Here is a 25380-nt window from a genome sequence, read left to right as displayed (position 1 = left end):
ATATTTTATTTTATTTTTATTTTTATTTTTTTAAAGGTCCTATTGGGAAGAGAGGGAGAGCCACCCCTTTCGAGCGGGTTGCTGGCTGCTGCTTCGCGCTCGACGAGCCCCCTGGCTGAGGTAACTTGAGGGGAACCACGCGCCCCTGAAGGAAAAAGCGGGACGTGGGGGGAAGCCCCGTCCCCCCAGCCCCGTCTCTATGGCAACCGGAGGAAACTCCCCGCTCGCTTTCCCGCCTCTTTCGCTCAGTCCGGGCGGGCTGCCAAGAGGGCGGCGCCTTCAGCCCAGCCCGCTGCTCTTGCTCAGGCCGCCCCGCCTTTCTCCTTTCCCCGCGGCTCTCGGAGAGGGGAAGGCGGGCTCTCTGTTCGCGGGAGCCCCGGGGCTGCTTTCCTCCTCCTCCTGGAGATTATTCCATATTATCTGCAGGAAAGGAGGAATGCAGCAGCAGCAGCAGCAGCAGCAGCGACGGACTTCTGGGGAGATGAATGCGGAGAAGGAGGGTGTGTTGCTGGAGCTGGAGGAAGATGACGAGGAAGAAGAGGGGGAGGAAGAAGAAGATGGGGAGATAGGTGAGTAAGGAGGAGTGTGTGTGTGTGTGTGTGTGTGTGTGTCGACACGTGTACATTCCGTGCATTTAAAGCGCCCCCTCCAGGAAAAAGAATGTTGGGAACTGTAGTTTTACCCCACGCCGAGCTGCAATTCCCAGCAAGCTACAGATCCCAGGGGAGAGGCGTGCTTGAAATATGCTTGAAATGAGACGGTGGAGGAAGCGCGTCGCAGTTACAGCACTTTCGAGCTAAGGCGACCGAGCTTGCTTTGCAACAGGGAGAGCTGAATCACGTCTTTAAAATCTCTCCCCAAAGTGAGAGAGAGGAAAGGGTGGGTTCCCGTTTCATTGGCTGCCCTTTGATTCACCCTTTTTTGTTTTTAAAGCGGCGTGTCAACAGCTTGGACAGTGGCGCAGGCATCACAAAGTTAACGCGGAAAGTTTGGCTTCGCTATTCTTTCCAGCTCCTTTGCAGGCCGTTCCGCGGAGTTATTTGGCTTGCACCAGTCAGCTGGGTCTGATAGTGTCCTGTGCCTGGGGGGGGAAGTCTTCTTTCTAATACTGAATTGAAAGACCTCGCCGTTATTCTCTCCCCAATGCTAGTCTCGCTCCCCTCCCTGCTTCCAAAATGCTGATCTGAGATTTGAACGGAACATCCGCAAAGAAAACTGACGGCGATGGGCGTTTTGATGGGCTTGGGAAAGAATGCAGTGTTGTTCCGGAATCTTTGGTTGTTGCTTTTTTATTTTTGTCTGGGAGTTGAAAGTTCAGTGATCATTTGTCACTTTTCCAGATAAATGTGAGTCAGAAAAGACGCAAGAATAAGCTGGGAGGATAAATGAGACCTAAAGGCATGGTTGTGTGTGTTTGTTTTTTGCAACAGATGATCTGGAAATACTCAATAGCGCCACCTTTCTCCCCGTGCGAAAGGCAATTCTTTAAAATACTGCTAGGATATATAAGTTGAGGGTAACAATCCAGCAAAAGTCTCGACCAAGGCTGTAGTTCTCCTAACCCCACCTCCCTGGGAGTAAGCCCTACTGAATCCAACGGGACTTACTTCTGAGTAGATGGGCTGCAGACCTGACTATGGCTCCATTTAAAGCACATCTCCCACCCCCTAGAATCAAGGAAACTGTAGTTTACCCCTCACGGAGCTATAATTCCCAGCACCCTTAGCTACAATTTCCAGGATTTTTGGAGGAAAACGTACTCTAAATGTATGGTGTACATACAGGCTGCAAGTCCCATTGAAATAAAAAAGATTTAGGTTAGTCACAAACCCTCTGCTGCTGTTTTAAATAACTATATCAGCAAATAAAACTATAAAATATGTACTTTATTAAATCTAAGCTGTCTTGTTCTGGGAAAGGACATGGAAGTAAGTTTAGCAAAGAAGTAACATACAGGAACTGACAGTAGGAGAAAGATGCAGTTTGCTGTAGTGCTGGAGCCAGCATTCCACTGTAGGTCCAGTGGGGAACACAATCTCTTGGGTTGCTGCATTAAAAGCCACCCCCTGTGTCTCACTTGGACCTCACTGCTGGCATCAGCATCAAGAAGTAGCGGTTCTGCTTTCCCAGTTTTGCCATGCCTTAATTTGACTGCCAAAGCATGAGAGAAGAGGCATGATGAGTAAGAAAAAAATGTATTCTCTGTCTGTAAGGGGGAAAGTAGTTAACTGTCTCTCACAGATAAAACATAAGAGGGCTGTTTGCTTGATTTTTTTAATCAACTGTCTTTTCAAACAACCTGGGAGTTGGATTGCAGCCTAAGTCATGCTTAAGAGTGAACCCATTGAAACCAAAGCGACTAATTTAGGCTCCACTGATTTCAAAGGGTCTGGTTTAAGGATTACCAAGTGTGAAGTCCATTTCAATGGGCTTGTTCTAAGCACGACTTAGGCTGCAGTCCAAACCCTTATATGCCAAGCTAATGCCATTTGGCACTGGGTCTGATCTGGGCCTGGTCACTGTGCCAGCCTGGCACTGCCTACCCTCCCCACAACCTGCATTCCCTTCCCACTTTCCTTTGCTGTCAACCATGAGAGGCAAGACTGCTGGAGCTAGGATTGCTCTGCCTGTGTGGATTCAACCCTTGCTGCTGCAGGTGACATATGATTAATGAAGAGCAAATGAACAGAACAATGACAAAACAGTCTATTAAAGCTGCGTAAAGTCTATGACTCACCAAAGAGACAAAACAGTACCAATTGAAGGTTGCATTGATCAACCATAACCAATTATACTCCATGTTAAAATTCCATTTGCTGCCATCAAAGGTGATACAAAGAGGGACTCATCCAGGTGCCACAAAAGAGAAACTAGCAGAGTACCACTCCGAAACAACCTCTGAGGCACATTCACCATACCCTCATAAATAGGCAGAGGCCGCATTCAGATGTACGGCTAAATCCTTGTTTAACATTACTGTACATAAATGAGCCTAGCCTCTTCCTGTGCTTGTAAGCTATTCCTTCTCCTCCTTGTGGCTTCCCACATGCCTAAGAAGAGGAATTTGGAAGCTTTTGCTTTCCCTTAACTGTGGTTTATAACTTTCCAGCCTTAGTTACAAATGTTTCTTTCCCATAAAATTGTCACAAAAATTGCTTTTTGTAATTTAGTACACAAAAAAATGTTACTCCAATCTTCTCCTTCTACTTTGTAAAACGAACCTGGCATTTAACTCTTCTAAATTATAGTGCAGGTCTGTCTACGTAATTGACACGAGTCTTCCTTGCAATCATGAAACCGTTTACTTCTGCCTAAGTTGTCAACGGAAATAAAACGAAGCAAAGACAACAAACAACTGATGTGTGTGATATTTGCCGGTGATGCATGGAATCAGAAGAGACTGGGTATTAGGAGCTGTTCAGATTTATCAAAGGGACAGTGTGTGAATTATTTATCATCTTTGTTTCAAATTCTAACAAGGCAAAAGTCAATAGACATGTGATTGTATCTATTGCCATTTGTATTATGCTTAGGTCAAGTACCGTTATTTGTTGAAATGTAGCAAAATTATATAAGCAACTATCATTGGTGTTCAGGAAGTCTTGTAGTTTATCTGTGTCAAACGTAAGTCTTGGTAAATGTCAACACAATTTTTTTTTAAGTGAGATTGAATGTGTAAGCAATCAACCTGGTTTTTAAAAGACTTCAGGTACTTGGAAGTTCACATGAGCAAGTTCATTTTCCATAGCCTCTGAAATAAATTTATTGCCTTTGTATGTTCATTACATTTCTGCTCATTCTGATCATTGACCCTAATCAAACTGAAGCTGATTAATAGGGTGAGAGTTAGGTTTTAGTGTGTGTTCAGTTCAGGCTCTATACAGCATGGGTAGGCAAACTAAGGCCCGGGGGCCGAATCCGGCCCAATCACCTTCTAAATCCGGCCCGCGGACGGTTCGGGAATTAGCATGTTTTTACATGAGTAGAATGCGTCCTTTTATTTAAAATGCACCTCTGGGTTATTTGTGGGGCCTGCCTGGTGTTTTTACATGAGTAGAATGTGTGCTTTTATTTAAAATGCATCTCTGGGTTATTTGTGGGGCGTAGGAATTTGTTCACTTAAAAAAAAAAAAATAGTCTGGCCCCCCACAAGGTCTGAGGGACAGTGGACCTGCCCTCTGCTGAAAAAGTTTGCTGACCCCTGCTATAGAGAGATCAGGGAAATGTAAAAATGAAACAGAGCTACAGTATGTTTCAGGAACTAAGTTGGCATGGCATCACTTCCTTCTTTGTGGGTTGAGTCAGTCTTCTGGTTTTATAATCGAATCAAGCTGTCTTCTTAAAAACTGTCTATAGAGAGAAAGTGAACTCATGGACATTTTGTTACTTGTTTATTTCTAAAATGTCTATGCTACCCTTCTGCATTGCTACATTGCTTTCTCAACTGCTGTTGTTGTTGAATCTATAACATCAACCTACACTGGAGGTTGTACTCCAGGATGTAATCCAGAAAGAAAGTGTCCCATTAAAATCAGTGTCTTTGAATGCATGTTTGCAACCAGGCAAACTGATACTTTCTTACCCTCAACTTGTCATGGGCTGGTTGGACACAAAGGAATGGTGGGAGGAACCAGCTGTGGAACCACCAAGGCAAGAAAGCTCAGAGCCCAGGGAGTGATGGTGAGACAGTGATGAGAGGTCAGAGGGAGAAGACTGGAAAGAGGATGTGTCAGAAGCAGAAGCAGAAGCAGGGCTTAGTGAACAGGGAGAGTCTGTGGCAGAGAGGTCAAGAATTGGAAGCTGAAGTTGTTGTTGTTGTTGTTGTTGTTTAGTCGTGTCCGACTCTTCGTGACCCCATGGACCAGAGCACGCCAGACACTCCTGTCTTCCACTGCCTCCTGCAGTTTGGTCAAACTCATGCTGGTAGCTTCAAGAACACTATCCAACCATCTCGTCCTCTATCGTCCCCTTCTCCTTGTGCCCTCCATCTTTCCCAACATCAGGGTCTTTTCCAGGGAGTCTTCTCTTCTCACGAGGTGGCCAAAGTATTGGAGTCTCAGCTTCATGATCTGTCCTTCCAGTGAGCACTCAGGGCTGATTTCCTTCAGAATGGATAGGTTTGATCTTCTTGCAGTCCATGGAAGCTGAACTTAGTGAGGTCAAATTGAAATTAGAGGCAGAGATAAGTCAGGCTGGTGAAAAGTCATGGTTGTTTCCTCCTGCCGCTGTGACAGGCTCCCTCCCAGAACCAGGAGAGGCATGAAAAGGTCAAGGAGAGTTTGGCTGTACACAGACACACAGTCTCCAATTGCTTGGGGAAAGCCCTGGAGAGAAGGAGACATAGACAGCTGTGGGAAGGTGGGGACCTTTAGTCTTGGCAACTGATTTCCTGGAAGAAGACCCACCCGGAATAAGTTGCTGCTCATTAGGCCTGACACTCAGAAAAGTCTGTGGAGATTGTGTTTTTGCTCATCAAGTGTTAACTCCAACTTTGGACGGTGTGATTACTGACCACCACACCCTGTGACATAACTGTAGCTGTTGTTGCTCAAGAAAAGTTTTGTGCCTTGTCATGGAAGGCTTAGCGCACATACCAGAAAGAAGAAAAACTAGGCAAGTTTTGTCTCCCTCCAAAAAGAACGGCAACAGAAAACTTCTGGCTCCGTGTGTGTGTGTGTGTGTGTGTGTGTGTACGCCGGCTCCCTTGGCCAATAAAGCGAGATGAGCGCCGCAACCCCAGAGTCATCTGCGCCTGAACCTAATGGTCAGGGGTCCCTTTACCTTTTACTAGCTTTCATGTGGTTTACTGTAAGGAGAACCCCCTCACTACTGCTCTTGGCACAAGGCTGCCTGGCATTAAAAACTCAGAGCCACAAAACTGCATGACAGGTACTTCATTAGATGGAACCTTGCCCCATTCTCCACGCCTCCTATTCCCTAATATAGCCATTGAGCCGTGTCTCTATGATGCTATTGTGCAATGCTGATCAGTACTCCTGCTTGGCAAAGGCACAGGGACTGCTGAAATGAGTGGAACGGTAGACTTATTCCTTTATTCCCAAGGAAGAATGCCAAATAATTGTGGCTCAAGTGGAAAGGAAAATGGAAAAGTTATGGAACAGCAGCAAAAAATCAATAATGAATTCTGTTGTGATGTCTATCGTTCTGAAATTTGTGTAAAAATGTATATAAGACTTACCCCTTACCATCTTAGGGCCCAACCAGATGAGCTGATGGAGATCAGTGGTCTTGATGCTTTCTTCAAAGCTTCAAAGCAGCCATTGGTTGGGGATACGATTGAATCAGGCCTGTGGTGCTAGTTAATTGAAGTTGCTGTTAGTTCTGCAGGGCAGGAGTGGGAGATAGAGATACCTCTAATAGTGAATGTTATGAGCCTTTGAGCAGGACTAAAGCGAGTGGCTTTCTCTCTTCCTGCCCCAAGGCTCAAAATTTATCTTGCTGATCATATTTTTAAAATTCTTACTATAATTTAACAAGTACCTGGTTGTACAGTATTTTTTTCATAGTTCCAGTGAAATAGATAGTTCCTAGATCGTTCCAGTGAAATAAAAATCTTCACTGGTTGACCTGAGTTGAGGTTCTGGTTGAATGAGGAATGCCACATTTTTAACAAGTGGGAAAAGATTTATGTCTGAACACTTATTTTAATTTCCCAAGCTTCTAGGCCCCAGAATTCTGGGTTACTTGGCAAAATGCATTCTAGCTTCTCTGGGATAGAAATCTAATAATTTGCCACCCTCCTAAATTATTTATTCAGTGACTGTACAGGTGCAATAAAAAAATGATCCATTATCCGTAACATAAATTTATTTTACAAGCAATTGCTAACTTCTTTAGTACACTCCTAGGAGTTTTTGTGTGTGAAATATGACACCCATAACATTAGGATGCAGCAGAGCATCTTCTTCAGTTACCTAGGATAGTTTAAGTCATGTTGTTTTCCTGGTTTTGCTCTATCTCTTGGATATTTTTATGTACATGGCCTTCTTCAAGAAAACACCCATTTAGAATTCCTTTCTCCGTGACTTTTCTGAAACTACTCCGTATGTTGTTTTACATGCTAAAACTAAACCAGTCCAAACTGTATTCCCTTCCAGTTATTTGTTTTCTTCATGTTCATACTAAAGAAAGTTATTTCTTCTACTATCTAACTGTCAAGGAGGTGGATACGCAACTAGTCAGCTAGAGAGTAAAGATAAGATATTTCTAGAATTGTTGCCTTCCTTACAAGCAGAAAGTGGGACATCAAACTTTCCACACACAAAAAGGCAAAAAGTGCCACATTTTGAAGAACTGGACATGTTATCCTATCGGATTGCACTTCCCACCTTTCTTCCAAGGAGTTCAGGGTAACGTACATGGTTCTTATCCTTTCCAACCCTGTGAGGCAAGTTAGGACGAGACAGAAATAGCCAACATATGCCCTCCAGATATTGCCAGATTAAACTCCCATCAACCCCAACCGTTGGTTATCCTGGCTGGAGCTTGATAACATCTGGAGGAACAATACTAGCTACCTTTGGACTGAGACATAGTGACTGGCCCAAGTTCTCCCAGCAAGCAGCAGTCTCAGGACCAATTCATGTCTGGAACTGTTTTTCTACATGGTTTGGTCCATTCTAATACTTGAATCCAAGAAGTAGTGCTGTGCCAAAACCTATGCCATCCCCAGCATGCTTTAGAATTGCTTTAGTATATAGGTGAGTGCAAAATCGAGCTTACTATATCATTGCAAGGTGGCCAAGGGTGTTGCGTGTGTCTCCCACCATCCCATTAAATATTTCTCCAGCACTCCACAACTTCCCTGCCTCTCCAAACTCCCTGGTATTAAAAAAAGCCTCATGGTAGTCTTTATCTAGTGATGGGCTTTAACTAAAGTGCAGGAAACTTAGTAGGCTGTCAGGGTATATTCCAGACAGGAAGCCAAGGATTTGGGAAGGCTGCAGATTGAAGACCATCAAAGAGATGATTTATAGAATGAGAGAGAGGATACTCACAACCTGTGAATCTGTGTCGAAAGTAAAGTAAATGTGGATGACAAATCCACCAAGTTTTCCCTCCCCTTTGATAATTTTCAAATGTAATTTCTTTTCTCAGTAATTGATGGAGAATAGTCACAAAAAATATTGGAGGAAATATTTGGCACACTACTATTGGGCTGTACTCCAACAACACCTGGAAGGCCACAGGTTAGCCTTTTCTGGTCTACACCTAAACTCCCTATTCTTACTAGTGTTCAGATAATTGAGGTCCAGGCTATATTTGAGTTGATGTAATCTAAATCAAGAGAAAAGTTAGCTAGGGCTAGTCAGCTTCTGTGGCCAATTCTCCATTCTTCATCTGCATTTGCTCTCTACCTTAATTCTTTTGTTTAATCAAATCCAACTTTTCTCCAGAAGCAGCACAGGGATATTTTGAAGATAAATACATTAAAGGCTCTGGTTACTATAGCAATTGTGGGGGGCAAGAAGAAACAAATTGTACTAATGATCCAAATTGTCTTTATTACCCATCTCCCTCCATAAGACCAGACCTTCCTTATATGCCCCACTGGCAAAATCTAATATGTATTTTGGCAAGCAGCCTTGTCTGCTTTAGTTCTCAAGCAACTTATCTCATACTAATTAAGATTCTGAATAGAAGATTCATCTTTTTCCTCTAGCCTATAGTTTTATGATAATATATTTATATCCTGCACATAGGCCCGTGTTACAGTAATGCTAAATACTAATAAAGTAATTAATAATACAATAAAATAAAATATTAGTGTCACAATAAAATAGGGAAGCAGTATAGAGAAAGCAAAATGGGAAAGAAAAACAGAACCATAACTAATATTAAACTTCCTGTTCTCTCTCAAGTCATAGTAGAACAGGAAAGTTTTAATTTGTTTTCCAAAGACAGATAAAGAGTCCTGTGGCCTTTTTGATAAAAGAAACTCTGAAGTGAAAGTGCCGCCAGAAAAAATATTTCACACCTAATTGCTGACAAACTAATTTCTGATAAAGATGGCATTGGGAGTAGGCGCTAACCAAATAACTTAACGTTCAGGGGGAAACAATCATGGGAAAAGCAGCCTCTGGTATATCCTAGCCAGGCTGGGTGGGAAGGTGTATGGCAGCACTTTGAAGATTGTATCTAAACTCACTGTTAATCAGTGGAACTCCTTCAGCACTGGTGTAATGTGTTCTAAGGGGCCAGCACTGGTTAACAGCAGTCCTGCTACATTATGCACTAGTTTCCAAAGGGTGTTTGGAGAAGTCATTTTGTAAAAAAATATACTTACCCAAGCAGGATTTGATTTAGTTAAAATGTATGTGTATTTAGGGTCATTTAATGTAGGGTCATCTGATGTCCTGTTAAAAGTGTTGTGGGAGGCGGGAATTGTTGGTTTGTTGTTTGTTTTTACTATGTCTTTTGTGGTTTTATATTACGATTTTATTTTGTGAACCATCCTGAGATCTGTGGATGAAGGGCATTATACAAATTCAATAAATAATACTAAAAATAATAATGCAATGGTTGATTTTGAAAATACTAAGTACCTGTTAATGGCTGGTCATTGGCTGTTATGTAAGTACCTGAGACTGGCCTGAAAGCAAAGAGTAAGGTTACCATAACTTCCATCACAGAGCTTCAGTATGCTGATGACAATGTAGTGTGTGCACACTCAGAGGATGACTTCCAAGTCATCCTAAATATCTTTGCAGAAGCTTATGAAAAGATTGGCCTATTGCTCAACATCCAAAAAACCAAAGTGCTGCACCAGCAAGGACAAAACAACCCCTCTGTAGTGCCATAAATCCAATTCAATGGTGTAATGTTGGAAAGTGTCACTCACTTCTCCTACCTGGGTTGTTATCTTTCCACAAAAGCTGACATTGATACCAAAATCAAGCATTGCCTGAGCTCTGCAAGTGCAGCTTTCTCCTGATTGAAGTGCAGAGTGTTTGAGGACTGAGACATTTGCAGGGAAACCAAAATGCTTGTTTACAAAGCTATTGTACTACCAAACTTACTGTATGTTTGTGTAACATAAACCACTTATAAACGCATCTCCAACTCCTTGAAAGATTCCATCAGTGGTGTCTCCAAAAAAAATTACACTTCACTTGGGAAGACAGGTGAACTAATGTCAAAGCAACGATTCTTCAACATCAACTTTGTTGGACTGGTTATGTTGCTCGGATGCCTGATTATCGTATTCCAAAGCAACTACTGTATTCAGAACTTTAAAATGGAAAGCATAATGCCGGTGGTCAACAAAAGAGGTTCAAAGACTCTCTCAAGGCAAATCTTTAAAAATGTAGTATGTTGTTGTTGTTTAGTCGTGTCCGACTCTTCATGACCCCATGGACCAGAGCACGCCAGGCACTTCTGTCCTCCACTGCCTCCCGCAGTGTGGTCAAACTCATGCTGGTAGCTTTGAGAACACCATCCAACCATCTCGTCCTCTGTCGTCCCCTTCTTCTTGTGTAGTATAAACACCAACAATTGGGAAACACTGGCCTGTAAGTGCTCCAATTGGAGAACAGCCTTTACCAAAGGTGTCATGGGCTTTGAAGATGCTCAAACTCAGGACAAAAAGGAAAAACGTGCTAAGAGGAAGGCACATTTGGCAAACCATCACCATGATTAACTCACACTCGGAAACCTATGTCCCCACTGTGGAAGGACGTATGGATGCAGAATTCTTAAGACCATGTTCATGGAAACCCATCTTACTTGGCTACGAGTGATAGAAGGAGGAGGAGGAGGGCTGCTTGGTTGTGCAATATTGAGAGTACAGTGGTACCTCTAGTTACGAACTTAATTTGTTAATTCTTAACGGAGGTCTGTTCTTAACCTGAAACTGTTCTTATCTAGAGGCGTGCTTTCACTAATGGGGCCTCTTGCCACCGCTGCACCACCAGCGCACAATTTCTGTTCTCATCCTGGGGCAAAGTTCTCAACTCGAGGTAACTCTTCCAGGTTAGCAGAGTTTGTAACCTGAAGCATTTGTAACTTGAGGCATTTGTAACTTGAGGTACCACTGTATTGTAAATTACACTTCTGATTGGCTTATTGGGCAGAAATTATTAATTATGCATTGGACAGGAAAAGTGACCTGATTGGCGGGGAGGACTTTATGCCTCTCAAATCTGATTGGTTGGTGGACAGACAGGCTGGGACATAAATAGGCCTAATCTACTCATACTGAGAGAGACTGCTTACCAGATATGGAGAAGACAAAGGGTGAGACTGGCTGAGAAGAAGAAGCTGGAGGCTAAAGGTGAAGCAGAAGCAGATGGGAAAGAGACTATCCAGGCTGGAGGAAGCTGAAAATAATAGTCTGCCTTAAAAGAGCAAAATCATTAACCTTAAGCTGAAGATGGGCAGTGAAGACAGTAAGAAGAATTCAGCAAGGAGCTGACCAGAACTGCCTGTCTCAAAGGTGGCCCACAGTAGCTAGTGGCAAGACTGACTGGGGAATAGGGGCTAAGGGTAATGACTATTATGTTAAAAAGTGTTAGGAACTAAAGTGTATCAGCCAGGTTCATGGAAACATCTGTAACCCAGTCAGTTTTTAGCAGCTTTATTACAGCATATATAAGTAACCCTTAAAAAAGCAGCAACAAATTGGAAGCATGGCATTCACCTTATCATATCAGAACTTCTATTATGCTGTACTTCTATCAGAAAGGGTTAATAGAAAAGTAAGCTATATGCAGCTCAAGAAAGATATCTTAAATGCAGTTTCTTGCCTTTAGGAAATATATTGCCCCCCTCCCAAAGACATACCTGAGGAGACATAGTCTTATCTGTGCTAAGTTTAGTTCTTGGACATGATGAGTTAATACTGCATCTGGCCTTTAAAGTATGTTGGCATCTTTTTCTGTTTTATTTCCATGCTGAGATATTTTCCATCTGTGTTTTATGGACACGTGCAGGACTCAAGTTCCCCGAAACTGCCAGTTTTATCTCAGTAATGTCACTGTTTTTCTTCATTTCTGTGTGTATGTTTAGTAACCTGCTACGTATTAATTAAGGAACGTTTCAGTCAATCCTTGTCTTCAGCAGCGAACGCAAAATGAATGTCTGTTGAAGAGTAATTGCAGATGGGCAAGAGGGCGATTCAATTGCAGTTCAAGCAAAACATATTAAGCTACAGCATATGCACAGGAGAAGGGTTAATATGCAACTTCCTCTGCCACACTATTAAAGTACCGGGCTCATGCTAGAATACTAATTGAAGTGACTTGCTGGCACAAAAAGCAAAGGCAAGAGCCAAAAAGGCAAACAAAAGGAAATCCTTCTGTACTACACTTGTTCCTTTTTTATTATTCAGTGCAGCTCTGATTTATATTGAACATTATCTGGGCCATTTCACACCCGCAAATGCCGCTAATATTCTGCATGTGATATGAAAGACCATAGGAAGGAGTGCTTGTGAGGATCAGCAAGAGCACAGAATAACTTCTGGCGGCACCATTTCTGTCTGGTTTAGGTCATAAAAATAGCTATGCACTGCTCCTTGTGATCTAGCTCTTAATACCCAGCATTTATAATTCAGCTTTTGAGAGTGTAACAATTGCCTTGCATGGTCAGACTAAAGGTCCATTCATTCAGTCTCCTGTAGTATGAGATGCCCATAGCAAGAGCCTCCATGCCATAATAGTGGTAGCCTTCATTTGTTGTTTGTTCTTAGCATCTTATGCTACTTCAATTATTGTAATTGACACCTATTCCTCCATAAGGGACGTGGGTGGCACTGTGGTCTAAACCACTGAGCCTCTTGGGCTTGCCAATCAGAAGGTCAGCGATTTGAACCCTCGTGATGGAGTGAGCTCCCATTGCTCTGTCCCAGCTCCTGCCAACCTAGCAGTTTGAAAGCACGTCCGTGCAAGTAGATAAATAGGTACCGCTGTGGCGGGAAAGTAAACGGCATTTCCGTGTGCTCTGGTTTCCGTCATAGTGTTCCATTGTGCCAAAAGTGGTTTAGTGGACAAACGCCAGCTCCCCCAGCCTGAAAGCGAGATGAGCACCGCAACCCCATAGTCACTTTTGACTGGACTTAACCTTCCAGGGGTCCTTTACCTAGTCATCCATGAATTTGTCTTAATCCCTTTAAAGCCACCTGAATCCCATTTCAGATGTTGCAGTAACACAGTAATCCTTATTTCCAGTGTGGCTAAAATCGCCACCTTCAGGTTATAATTTTGAAGGGACCATCTGGATGTCATTCCACAGCACTCCCACAGAAGGGCATCTTCATGCAGTGCTGGCTTTAGGATTTGTGGGGTCCAACATCCACAGTAAGGAGTACTTAAGGGTGCTATAAGGAAACCTGAGTTACTTCTTAGCAGAGCAAATGCTCATGAGGTTTCTGTAGCACACTAGCGGAACTCTTTCAACAGCGTGATAACATATACCAAGGGAGGGCAAGAGAAGGAGATCTGTACACATAGCCTTTCCCTTGACATACAATAACTGTGAGATAATTTTTAGAAACTTTAATTCTAGAATTATTATGTTTGGTCCGGGAACTTGCCCTATCATGAGAACTGATGGTATGGGATCGTTTAGCCAACCTGCCTTGCGAACAGAGATTTTGCAAGAAAAAACACGGGAAAGGAATAAGATGAAATGAAGTTTCCACTGCCATAGAATCACAGATTGTATGTAGAGTTGGGACCCTGATGATCCTCTAGTCCAACCCCCTGCAATGCAAGAATATTTGTTGTCTCATATGGGGATCAAACCTGCAACCTTGGTGTTATTGGAACCACACTTTAACCAACTGAGCTATGCACATCATGAGCATGTTTAGAACACAGGAAGTGGAAGCTCTGCTGTTTGTAGCCACCGGCATTAAACTTGACTCATACAAAAATTGAATGCAATCAATCCACTGTTCATAATTTTACTAGCTTCCCTCACCACTTTTTAAAACCAAAATCAAAATCAGGACCTTCAGGTGAATGTCTGAGACCTCTCCCATAAAGGCCAAGCGTGCCATTTGGCAGTGCTGCTGGATTCAAACCAAGTGGTGTTTCAGTGGCCAGCAGTGCTTTCCACCATCTTTAGCTGGTACACAAACTGCAGCCCTATCTGGAGAGAACTGACCTTGCCACAGTGTGATGCACAACACAAGGGGCTTGCTGTCTTTGAAAACATTTCAGAAACTCAGCATGTGCCAGAATCCATGGAGGCTAGGCAGTCATCATTGTTAAATTAGCTGTGATAGGTACTGATGTGTTTCTGGGCTCAATTTAAAGTGCTGCTTTTTACTTTGAAAGCCCTAAACAGTTTGGCACCGAGTTCCTTTTTGGACCACCTGCATTATCCTGCCCACACTTTAGGATCTGATTCAGAGGCTCCCTGACATATTCACCTTTTAGGTTGCATAGGTGGAAGTCGACAGGAAAGAGAGGTTCTTCTCTATGGTGCCTGCAAGACTTTGGAATTCCATTCCATCAGATCTGTGCAAGGTTACTATGCTTCAGGGTTTTTGGAAGACATTGAAGCATCTATTTTTCATTTGTTGTTCTAGGAGTAATGTTTTACTGGCTGGGTGATGGCTTTGGGTGTTTTTTTTATGAAGAGTTTTCCCTAAGAACCTTAAGCTTAAACTTTTTGTATTACTGTCTTCTTTTCATGCTGTTTTGTGTTTGTAAACCACTCTGGCTGGAAAATGCCTCCAAAAGTGGCCTAAAGTGTTGTTGTTTTCAAATAAACAACACAGCGCAACAGGGTATATCCCATTTTATTGTGAGAAAATGTCATTAAGTATAAACAATGTACTTGGATGCTGTAAGGTTGCCATGGGTTTGCAGAATAGATTTAGTAACGTGTGAATCCCAAGCAGAATGTGTAAAGGGTTTGTATTTGGGGTTTTGATTATTGATTCTGTTGTATCTTATATCAGGCATACACAGGACTTGAGCAGAGGGAAGCTGTCCGTCAAGATCAGCGGCTAATCCCAAGCTCTGTAGCACAGCAGAAAGAAAAGCTGTTTCATCTTATTTGTGCTGCAGTGGTTTCCTCTGTGTATATATCTGTTGGCAGGTTAGCATCTAAGTGTAGATCTGTTTTACAGATACATTATTCAACAGTTTCCTGACCCATAACCATTTAAATGGATCTAAAATGTGAGATAGTTCCCATAGCAATGCCCCTGAGTTTGCTTGCAGCTGTAATCATTATTTTTGGCAGGTTTACTTTTCCAAATACAATAATACCTATAAAAAATGATGCATGTAGCATATGAGAAATATGATGAATTGTTCCATCCAAGCAGCCTGTCTAGTGGGACACGGAGGTGTCATTCATCAAAATATTCTCCTCAAATCATGGCAATTCCCCCCAGGTCAACTGTACAAACTCATAGTCAGCTTCAAATAGCCCCAATTGCCCCCATTCAGAGTGCAGAGCCTGTTATGTAGCTTATCTCAGAGTGTTTCATTATTTCTGGTTGCAACTGAGGAAGAAGCACATCACTACTTCTAGAACTCAGGATGTGTTTATACATTAGCCATGCAACTGTCTGACCAGTGTTCGTCTATATAGTCAAATGTATATTAGAACAGGGACCATGGTTAAAAATTAAGAGCATTGAAAGTGCACTAACTAGAACAATATGGAGTTGTCACCATTAAATAATTCTTGCCACCATATGCAATTTTACAATCTCCATAGTTGGTTTGGAAGAGAGAAGAAGGGAAAGGGAATGGAGCCCCCACAAACCTAGCAGAGTTTTTTGAGTGGGGGGGGGACTGAATCATATACTAAAAAACAACAACTTATTCTGTAATTCTTCATCTTATAGTTTTTCACAAATATGAGAAATTTAGGTAAGATTCCCATTTTACAGATAAGAAATTGTGGTTGAGACACAATGGCTTATACGTAATAGGTCAGTGGATAAAGTCGGATTTGAATCCTGGTCTCCTGCAGGGGAAATAACAGCCTATCAAAATATTTCTGTCCGGAAATAAAAACACTATAGGACATAACCACATTGTAAGCCTCAAAAAGACATCTTCAATGTTACATTGTCAGAAGAAGAAAGTACAGTGGTGCCTCGCAAGATGAAATTAATCCGTTCCACGAGTCTCTTCGTCTAGCGGTTTTTTCGTCTTGCGAAGCAACCCTATTAGCGGCTTAGCGGATTAGCGCTATTAGCGGTTTAGCGGCTATTAAAGGCTTATCGGCTTAGCGGATTAGCTGCTAAAAGGCTATTAGCGGCTTAGCGGCTTAGAAAAGGGGGGGGGAGCGGAAAAAAATCTCAAGACTCGCAAGACATTTTCGTCTTGCGAAGCAAGCCCATAGGGAAATTCGTTCTGCGAAGCAACTCAAAAACGGAAAACCCTTTCGTCTAGCGGGTTTTCCGTCTTGCGAGGCATTCGTCTTGCGGGGCACCACTGTAGCTTACTTGTTTGGCTATATGGTATAACTGTGTTACTAATATTTGCAAGTCATGTTTGTAAAGTGGTACCAACCCAGCCATGTTTGTTAGTTTTTTTGTGCAGAAAAAGCTTGCAAGTCTTAAATTGTTTGGAGAGAGGGCCTCTTCTTCATGCTACAAATATAATCTGTTGATTGTTTTATGTCCAAATTGGGGGGGGGGGGACAATCCCAAATGCGTGAAACCTTAAATCAAAAGAGAATAAGTGTTCTTTTACACATGCTAGCAAAAACAAAAAAAACACTGGTCTTTGAGTATGCTGTGTCCACTGTTAATTGATTTCATGTGGATTAGATGGTGGCAAATTAGAGCACTGTCATTTAGAGTTTACATTGTATACTTTCCAGTCTTACGTCTTGTTATCATAATTCTTCTGAGCTCTGTAACTGAAAAGGAAGAATTTGGGAACACTTCTCCCCGCCCCCAGTTTCTTGTAGAGCGGTATATTCCCATGTTAATCCGGTCAGTCAGGTTTTTCAAGATGTTGGGACACTTTGCTTGCTGAGAAAGAATTTATACAAAGCTTCTTGAGATAGAATAAACACCTTGCTATTTCCATTTAGGAAATTTGCTTCATTCTCTCCTCCTGCATTCCCACCGTTCTTTTCAAGGTGAAATTGTTGTCCTTGTACAAGGTAGGAAAGAGCAGCCGTAGCTTGTGTAGGAATCTGCTTCTTAATCGGCAAAAGTGAATCACATCACCAGCCACCCAGTGCTGCCAAAAGAGCTTAATTCTGGAGCCACATGGAAGAACAGCAGCCAGGTAAGAAAAACAACCAATGGAACTGTAAAGAATGGAAGGCTCAAGAAGAAAGTTCATGCTTGATTGAGAGGCAGCAAACCTTTTTATGTTATATGCAGGAGTTTCAAGGGGGATGGAGTGGTGGGATTTTTCCAGAGAACAATATGGAAGGAAGCGGTTTTTGAAGGGACTCAATCCAAAATCCATAAAACTTGCTGCACAGATGCAGAAGTAACAGTAGTAAGTTAAGCAGCAGAAAGGTCATAATGTGAGCTGTAATTGACAAATTGCTCATGTGTGTTTGTTAATCATACATTTAAGCATGCAATATTTACACTGCTTACCACTGGGGCCGAACTGAGGAAAACAGCCTGGGAAAGAAGGATGCAGAAGGGAAAGACTAGTCATGTAGAGAAATGCAGAGTTCTTAATTCATATCACATAGCATCTGAATAATAAATAAATAGAAACATTCAATTAAATATCAGATTGCATTTGGAAGATTTTTCTGTAACGTAAGAAGAGATATTTCCCTTCCAACATTGTTTAGAGCAGACCTTCTTCCTCAATGGCATGTTCAATGTTTCAAGAAAAAGAAGGGACGCCTGAAAGAGAAGCAATTTTTGTCTTTTCTACGTGTATATTTTTGCTTGAAGCATGCCTTAATGCTAATCTAGGGAGATTTCCACGTAGCTTTTCATTGTTTTAAATCTTTGTTGAACTTCAAGGGTGAAGCTTAATAGTACATACATCCTTTCCAAGCATGTTCTTGGCACGTTTGATATAATTAAAGTAGCAGTTTCTGTGATCTAATAGGGATAGGAACTTTGAGTCATGTTCAGAGAGTAGCTTCTAGTATGAAGCAGGCTCAGGCATGTATGTTTAACATTCTTGTCAAGTGCAAACTTACAGCCGAACCAAACGTTATGCCATAACATAAATAACAAAATCCCAGGGGCCACTTTAATGTGGTGGGGATGGTGGAGATGACATATTTCTGTTTTGCCCTGACTCACCTTCAATGGTCTGCTATTTTAATCCCCCCTCCCTTATCTTCTCTCACCTTTTTCCTAGGGTACCTTGGTGTTACTTTAGAATACATATTTCTGCACCACTTAAGCTTTCCCCCCTGCTATTTGGCACATGGTATGATGAAATGCATGAGATCCTGTGGGTGGGTTCCCACAAGGCAAGACACAGTGATAACAGCAAGAACCTTTATTGAACTACATACTGTTACTGGGAAACAGAGGCAAAGCAACTGCTTGTATACACTTCTGAAAGCCTGGGCCACTCCCACTCCCAAGAGGGCCATAACTAGGGGGTGGCAAGGTGGGCCCCTGCCAGGGACACAGGCAGACCACCACCCCCCTGCAAAATCAGCTTAAAAATATGTCCATAAATATGTCTATAAATACAGTGGTACCTCGGGTTACATACGCTTCAGGTTACATATGCTTCTGGTTACAGACTCCGCTAACCCAGAAATAGTGCTTCAGGTTAAGAACTTTGCTTCAGGATGAGAACAGAAATGCTCCGGCGGCATGGCAGCAGCAGGAGGCCCCATTAGCTAAAGTGGTGCTTCAGGTTAAGAACAGTTTCAGGTTAAGTACGGACCTCCGGAACGAATTAAGTACTTAACCCGAGGTACCACTGTAAAAATATTGATTATTGCCTCATAAGAAAAGGGTTTAAATAGAGAATGAATTGAATGAGTGGAGGGGGGGTTGGAGGAGAGACAGAAAGAAGAGCTAATTTGTCCGTGGCTAGGGTTCTGGATGGTTCTGCCAGGGGCACAAGATCATCTACCTACAGCTCTGATTCCCAATGTGATTGGCTGTCTAAACTTCCAAACTGCGAATCACGACTCATAGTTCAAGGGCCAATGGCAGAGATCCAAATCCTGAAATGTTCTGTGATTGGACAACATGTATCAAATCAGAACACAGGAGCTCAGAATCCTTAGTCCAGACTCAAGCTCAGGCAAACACAGACCACTGAATATATAACATGAGCTACCAACTGTTGTTTCTGGGAGGGGTGGTGGAGTAAAATAATGTCTTTTTCAAAGTGGCCTAAGTTGCTTTAGGTGTCTAAAAGTTTTCACATTTCACAGAAGCAGTTTACCTTCCTTAAAAAAAATAAATCAGTACTTGATAGCAATTGTTTAACAGCTCTAGTGGAAAATATACTGTGGATATTCTGCAGTGCTGCAAGGATCATTTTTAAGATTCATGGTGTTATGTACTGAGTTGAATAGGATCCAAACTGCAGCAGTCTGATTGGTCCTAGAGCAATAGGATCCAAAATGCAGCAGTCTGATTGGTCCTAGAACAATAGGATTCAGAATGCAGCAGTCTGATTGGTCCTAGAACAATGCAGCAGTATGATTGGTTGGCAGGAACCACCCACTCATGCTCCAGATAGAAGTGAATCCACAACCTGATTGGTTTACAGTAGAATTCCGGAATTAGCCAATCATGTGCAGCCCATTGTGTAAATAATGTATATAAAGCAGATACTTTGAGGGGACATTCTTTCATTCCTCCTCACCACTATGAGCTGAATAAAGAGCATGAAATCACTTTGCGACTCTGAGTATATTTCACATGGTTTATATTATATAATCACTAAAAGGTTTCTCCTTGAATGCCTTTTTAGGGTGTGGGGGAGGCTTTTAAAATGTTACGCTTTTGAAGGTCTCACTATAATTCCCACTTCTGCACCAAACTTTACTCTTGGTTTGAGAGCCAACTAATTGAGATCATTGAACAGGACCAACATTTTAAGTTATGACTCATATTTTTGAAATTTAATGTTGGCGGAAAATTCCTTGAAATATTTTCTTGTTTCCCTCCCTGGAGGAAATACGACACCACCCCCACAATAGCAGGCAGGAAATGGAATTATCCACTTCTGAAAGAAACGTTAAGAAGCTTAAACAATATGAAGAGTAGGTTGCCACAACCTGCATATCTAATCCTAGATATGTTTTATAAGTTAGACTAGGCTATAGTTTCTGCCCAGTTCGCATGGCAAGTTTTTATTATACATGTCCCTTTGTGCAAAGTAGTTTCTACACAATTTCAAGAAATTTTATCTAGGCCAGGAAAAAGCCATATCAATTAAAACATGATTTGAAATGTCTGCAAACTTTGGTGGAATCTTCCCCTCTCCACAGCTCATTTTGGTACACAGGGTGTCCACTGGGATGTTTTTAGGTTGTTATCTAGAGGACCTGAACCCTGAATCTTCTGCCCTTTCCTTCTTCTTTTTAATTACAAAATAAATAAATAAATACTTACAGGGAGGCTGGGCAGACTGCAAAGGGCAAGGAAATCACAACCATAATTTCTTCAAAAATCTAAATTTACACAAATATATTAGCATATGCAAATTTATGTCTTAAGTCAATGTTTTGAGCCTTTTAAGTACCTGGTGCTTATGTGGGATACTAAAAGTGATATCAAACCAGCTACACTATTTCATAGAATCATAGAGTTGGAAGGGGCCATGAGGATCACCTAGTTCAACCCACTGAAATGCAGGAATATGCAGCTGTCACATACAGGGATCGAACCTGCAACCTTGGTGTTATCGGCACCTTGTCTAACCAACTGAACTATTCATATCTCCACAACAGAGGTATTCCCTTTGGGCATTTGAAACTCTCCCAGCAAGTGCATAACAGCTCCCATGTATTGCATGCGAAGTCCCTCCGTCTGAATTTTTCATGGACAATTACATTTCTTTCCTTTAAAACAAAGTGTGAATTATGGCTCAGTCTTTCAAATGCTGTGACAGCAATTGCATAGTGTTATCAAGAACTATGACTGTGAAAAGTTACATAATGTTACACCAGTGCTGCAGGTAAATATACACAAACACAAGTGTTTAACAATGCACACCTGTGCACCAGCAGTAGGAAACTGGAAACAGAAGACTGTTTTGAAGTTTAGTGGTGGTGGTATATTTTCAGGAGAAGATCACAGCTGTGTATGGACTTTCATTCCCTGCCACAGTTTGAGCATCTTCCCCTACCAAAAATGGTGCTGCAAATGGATTTGAAAACAGACGTCAACGGGTGCCAGGGGTAGGCTGTTTTTTTGAAGCCTGATTGTTTCACAGATGTGATCTTCCTTCCCTACCTGCAGTCTCTGTGAAGATCACACACACACACACACACACACACACACACTTCCCTCTGGCAAGTAGGGTTGAAAAACGCTGAAATGCTTTTGTCCATCCCTAATTGCTGGGGTGGGGGAAAGTGAGACTTTTACATGCCTGATATGTGTGTGCATGTGGGGGGAGGTATGTGTTGTGCGAGTGCGCACTTTGTGTATGTGTGAGAGAAAATGTGGGGTGTGCCTCTTGTTCTGATCACACGTACCACAGAGATGTGACCTCTGGAGGGTTGTCCAAGAGGGAATGCAAAATTGCTGCTTATCCTTGCTACACATGTTTTCTCAGATGCCCTACTATGTGCAGTGGGGCTTACTCCATCATAAGGGTGTTTATAACTGCAGCCTAAGGCTAACACACTGACCTGTTGCAAAGGGCATGTATTTTTGAAAGCAAGTTCAATTGCTAATGCTTTATATGACTCAAAGTGCCTCAGTGTTTCGGGGGGGGGGGGTACCCAAGATGTGGTAGGCTCTCTGCAAGTTCCCTATCCCACACAATCCCCTAAGCCTTGTGGCACTTTGTCTCCTTGCTTGCAAAAAACCCAAAACACCACAGACCTTTCTTTCTTTCTTTTGCAAAAAAGCAAAACCAGTCTAATAGGAAATGTCATTGGTCAAGCTGGGGCCGGGGGAGAGGGGTGAGGAGAAGGATAGCCCACTGTGAAGGACACAGGGCATTTAATCAGAGGGAATTATTTCACTGTGGCTGTCTAATCACAGTGGTTTGTGGGAAGGATGTTGATGGGAATAAACACATTGGACTCACATGCTTGTTGCTCTTTTCTCAGTTTTGTGTCTCTTGAGTAGGATACATAGAATAGTTTTGTGGTGGACTAGGAGGCACCCCTCCCCTTACCAAATATGGACCCAAACCAAATCTTGATGCCTAATAATTGCCTGTTTAAACCCTTACCTTGCCATCTTCTGTGGGTGTTTTGTTACATAATGATCTGCATATTTTCTTGTTTATCCTTCGTTTGTCTCCATGGGATATGAAGATATAAATAAATAAGTGGAAATTTAAGAGTAAATTGAAATTTTCTCCAGTGCAATGCAGAGCCAATAGTAATTAACCAAAACTCTGATGAGTCATATTGCCCTGTGATTTACTCACGAAGGAAGGAGGAATTCACAAAAGAGAGAGCAGGGAAGGGAAAGAAGGAAGTGAACTGTGATCCATGAAAGCTTATGCCACAATAAGTATTTAAAGTACTGCTGGACTCTCAGTTGTTTTTGCTGCAAAAGACTAGCCGTCTGGAAATAATTACGGTTCAGAAAAAACAGCAGCATTATTTTTACTCTTGCCCAGAGTTAAGAGAATCTGTTTCTCAAGCAAGATACCAAATGTGAATTAAACTGAACACATACCTTACTTAAAATCAGTGCTTTTTCCCATATGTGTGTGTGTGTGTGTGTGTGTGTGTTTAGGGGTACTCTCATTTTCCTACTCATATTGAAATACTGCCCCTCAATGAGGCCAAACTTAGATTCAAAAAATGTTTAGGGGTATGTGTACCCCCAGAAAAAAGCACTGCTTAAAATCTAGCCTTTATTTTACCACAAACTTTCACCATGAAGGACTAGCGTGCTCACTGAACTCTGCAGCCAAACTAAAAATTCATCCTGTTAGAAACAACTATATCACTGGTTTCACATCAATCTTATTGTAAGATAAATGTGCTTTATCTACCTTTACATCACGTTTTATAGTACAATAATGTTTCCAGAAGGCACACCTATGTTCAAAAAAGTCTCCTGGGGATGACTGCCCATCTGTGTTCTTAAAACTACGTTTACTGGATAACCAACATAGTCCTGACCGTATGTTTTGAACTACAGCTCTCTTATCATTGGCCATGCAGGCTTAAAGCAAAATTGGGCTTTATATATTTATAGGGAACTGAGACTGATGTGGGAACATAATCTGGGTTCATGAACATAATGTAGCATATTATGTTCTTAACTTCAGTGGTAGGTATGAAAGGGCAAAGCTGAGAATTTCACCCCAAAATGAAGAAGATTTCACAAAATTGAAGGCTGTAACTAAACCGTCTCTTCTGTATTGTTTTAGTCTTGGAAGAAGTGGAACAAGATGTCTTTCAGAGCTATGGAACAATGCCCGGCCAGCAACCACTGCATAAGCCAGAATGGGTAGGTGCTACTTCGACAAATGTTGTTATCTTTGCTTTCTTCTCCAAAGCTTTTTCTGTGGTGGCCCCATCACCACCACTATTTGTGGAATATTGTCCCCTTTCATGGGAGGAATGTTGGAGGGTATGGAGTTATGTGACCCCCGAGCCAAGAAGATAAGTAACTATGCAACCTTCAGAAGACATCTGAAGGCAGCCCTGTCTAAAGAAGGTTTTTTTTTAAAAAAAAATGTTTAGTGTTTTATTACATTTTTATATATGTTGGAATCCATCTAGGGTGACTGGGGCAACCCAGTCAGATGGGTGGGGTAATAATAATAATAATAATAATAATAATAATAATAATAGGACATCTCTATATTCATCAGAGAAATAGTGGAGTGTATGTGCTTGTGTTCTGGCAAGGAGAACAATAATTAGTATTATTGTGGCAGCAATTTTGGCAGTGGTGGCAGAAGAAAGGAAAACATAGTCACACAGGGGTTTGCAAGGACACTGGAGACACTGTGCCAAGACTCCTCAGAAGTCTGGAGCCTGAAGAGAAGGAGAATTTGCAGGGCCATTCTCACATGACACTTTGCTTTGTTCTATGATCTCCCTTTACTGAAGAATATAGTGAGACTTCAGAATCTTCATTTCTGAAGGATGTGCTAGCAGGCTTAGGGAATTAGATGTGGAAGCAATGAACTGAAGATGAACCCCATTGTATTTGACCCTTGACCTCTGAGTCTTAGTTAACATCCCAGAAATACTGATAACCATGGCACTAAGAGGAATATAAATGAGAATAGAGACACTCACATGCAAGAATTACGTAAAGAAAAATAAATTAATTGTACTGTATGATCAATTACTGCCTTGCTTTCACAGGGTTCAGCTATGTTGATGTATCGCATTAAAACCAACTGCATCATTGCCCAATAAAGCTTATGCCACAATAAACCACTTAGTCTTTAAAGTGCCACAACAGGCTTTGTTGTTTTATCTTGTTTTGCTTATGCTGCACAATATCAACCCTATAAGGCCCCCATGGGCTACATAGGGAAGTACACAATAACATTCGTGCTAATTCTACGTTCTTAGGATAATTAATAGCTGGTTAATTATTCAGGAATAACTATGTCAATAACATGCAGTGCTTTAGTTTTAGAACAGATTATGTGGTCTCTTTTCATTCAGTAACATTACCAATTAACTGTTGTAAGACTGTATTGATATAATACATGAGTAATTAGCAAGTACTGCACATTATAAGCCCAAATTGGAAATGGAAGTGAAAGGTGGAAGGAGGCCTTAGGGTTTTGGTTGAGTTTAAAGTAACTTGATATTATTATTATTATTATTATTATTATTATTATTATTATTCCTATACCACCCAAGGATCACAGGGCAGTTTACAATATAAAACCACAAAAATGCATACCATAGTAACAAGTGAAAACCATAACACCCCCACCCCAATTGTTTAAAAGGCCATAGATAGTTTCATTAGCCAAAGGCCTGAGAGAAGAGGAATGTTTTTGCCTGTCACCTAAAGAAATGTAACAAAGGCACCAGGTGAGCCTCCCTAGGGAGAGCCTTCCACAAATGGAGAGCCACCACAGAAGAGGCCCGCTCTTGTGTTGCCACCCTCCAGACCTTTCATGGGGGAAGCACAGGAACAAGGGCCTCAGATGATGATTGCAGGGTCAAGGTCAGTTCCTATAAGGTGTCAGTAACATGGCTCACCCAAGTGAAGGAAGAGGCAGACTCAGAAACTGAGCTGAGAGAGAGAGAGAGAGACTCTGCAGATGAGAACTGGCTGACAGAGCCAAGAAGGGGTAGTTCGACCCC

General features: G+C 41.9%; 1 protein-coding gene across 2 annotated transcripts in view; it reads left to right on the top strand.

Annotated features, from left to right (window-relative positions):
- The first annotated feature begins 317 nt into the window (after positions 1–317).
- ANO6 (anoctamin 6) overlaps positions 318–25380 on the top strand; it is a 66871-nt gene continuing 41808 nt past the window's right edge. Inside the window, exons 1-2 of one of the 2 annotated variants that reach the window (XM_081022325.1) lie at positions 318–569; positions 23469–23548. In XM_081022325.1, the coding sequence (XP_080878451.1) occupies positions 437–569; positions 23469–23548 (213 nt within the window). In that variant the 5' untranslated portion in view covers positions 318–436. Of the gene's footprint in view, positions 570–17073; positions 17232–23468; positions 23549–25380 lie in introns of those variants that run through there. The other variant, XM_081022326.1, reaches the window with a different exon arrangement.

This window comes from Podarcis pityusensis (assembly GCF_964106645.2).
Source record: "Podarcis pityusensis genome assembly, chromosome: 10".
Classification (NCBI taxonomy): Eukaryota; Metazoa; Chordata; class Lepidosauria; order Squamata; family Lacertidae; genus Podarcis; species Podarcis pityusensis.
Note: the sequence above shows the minus strand (reverse complement) of the source record. Positions and strands in the feature narration are given on the sequence as shown.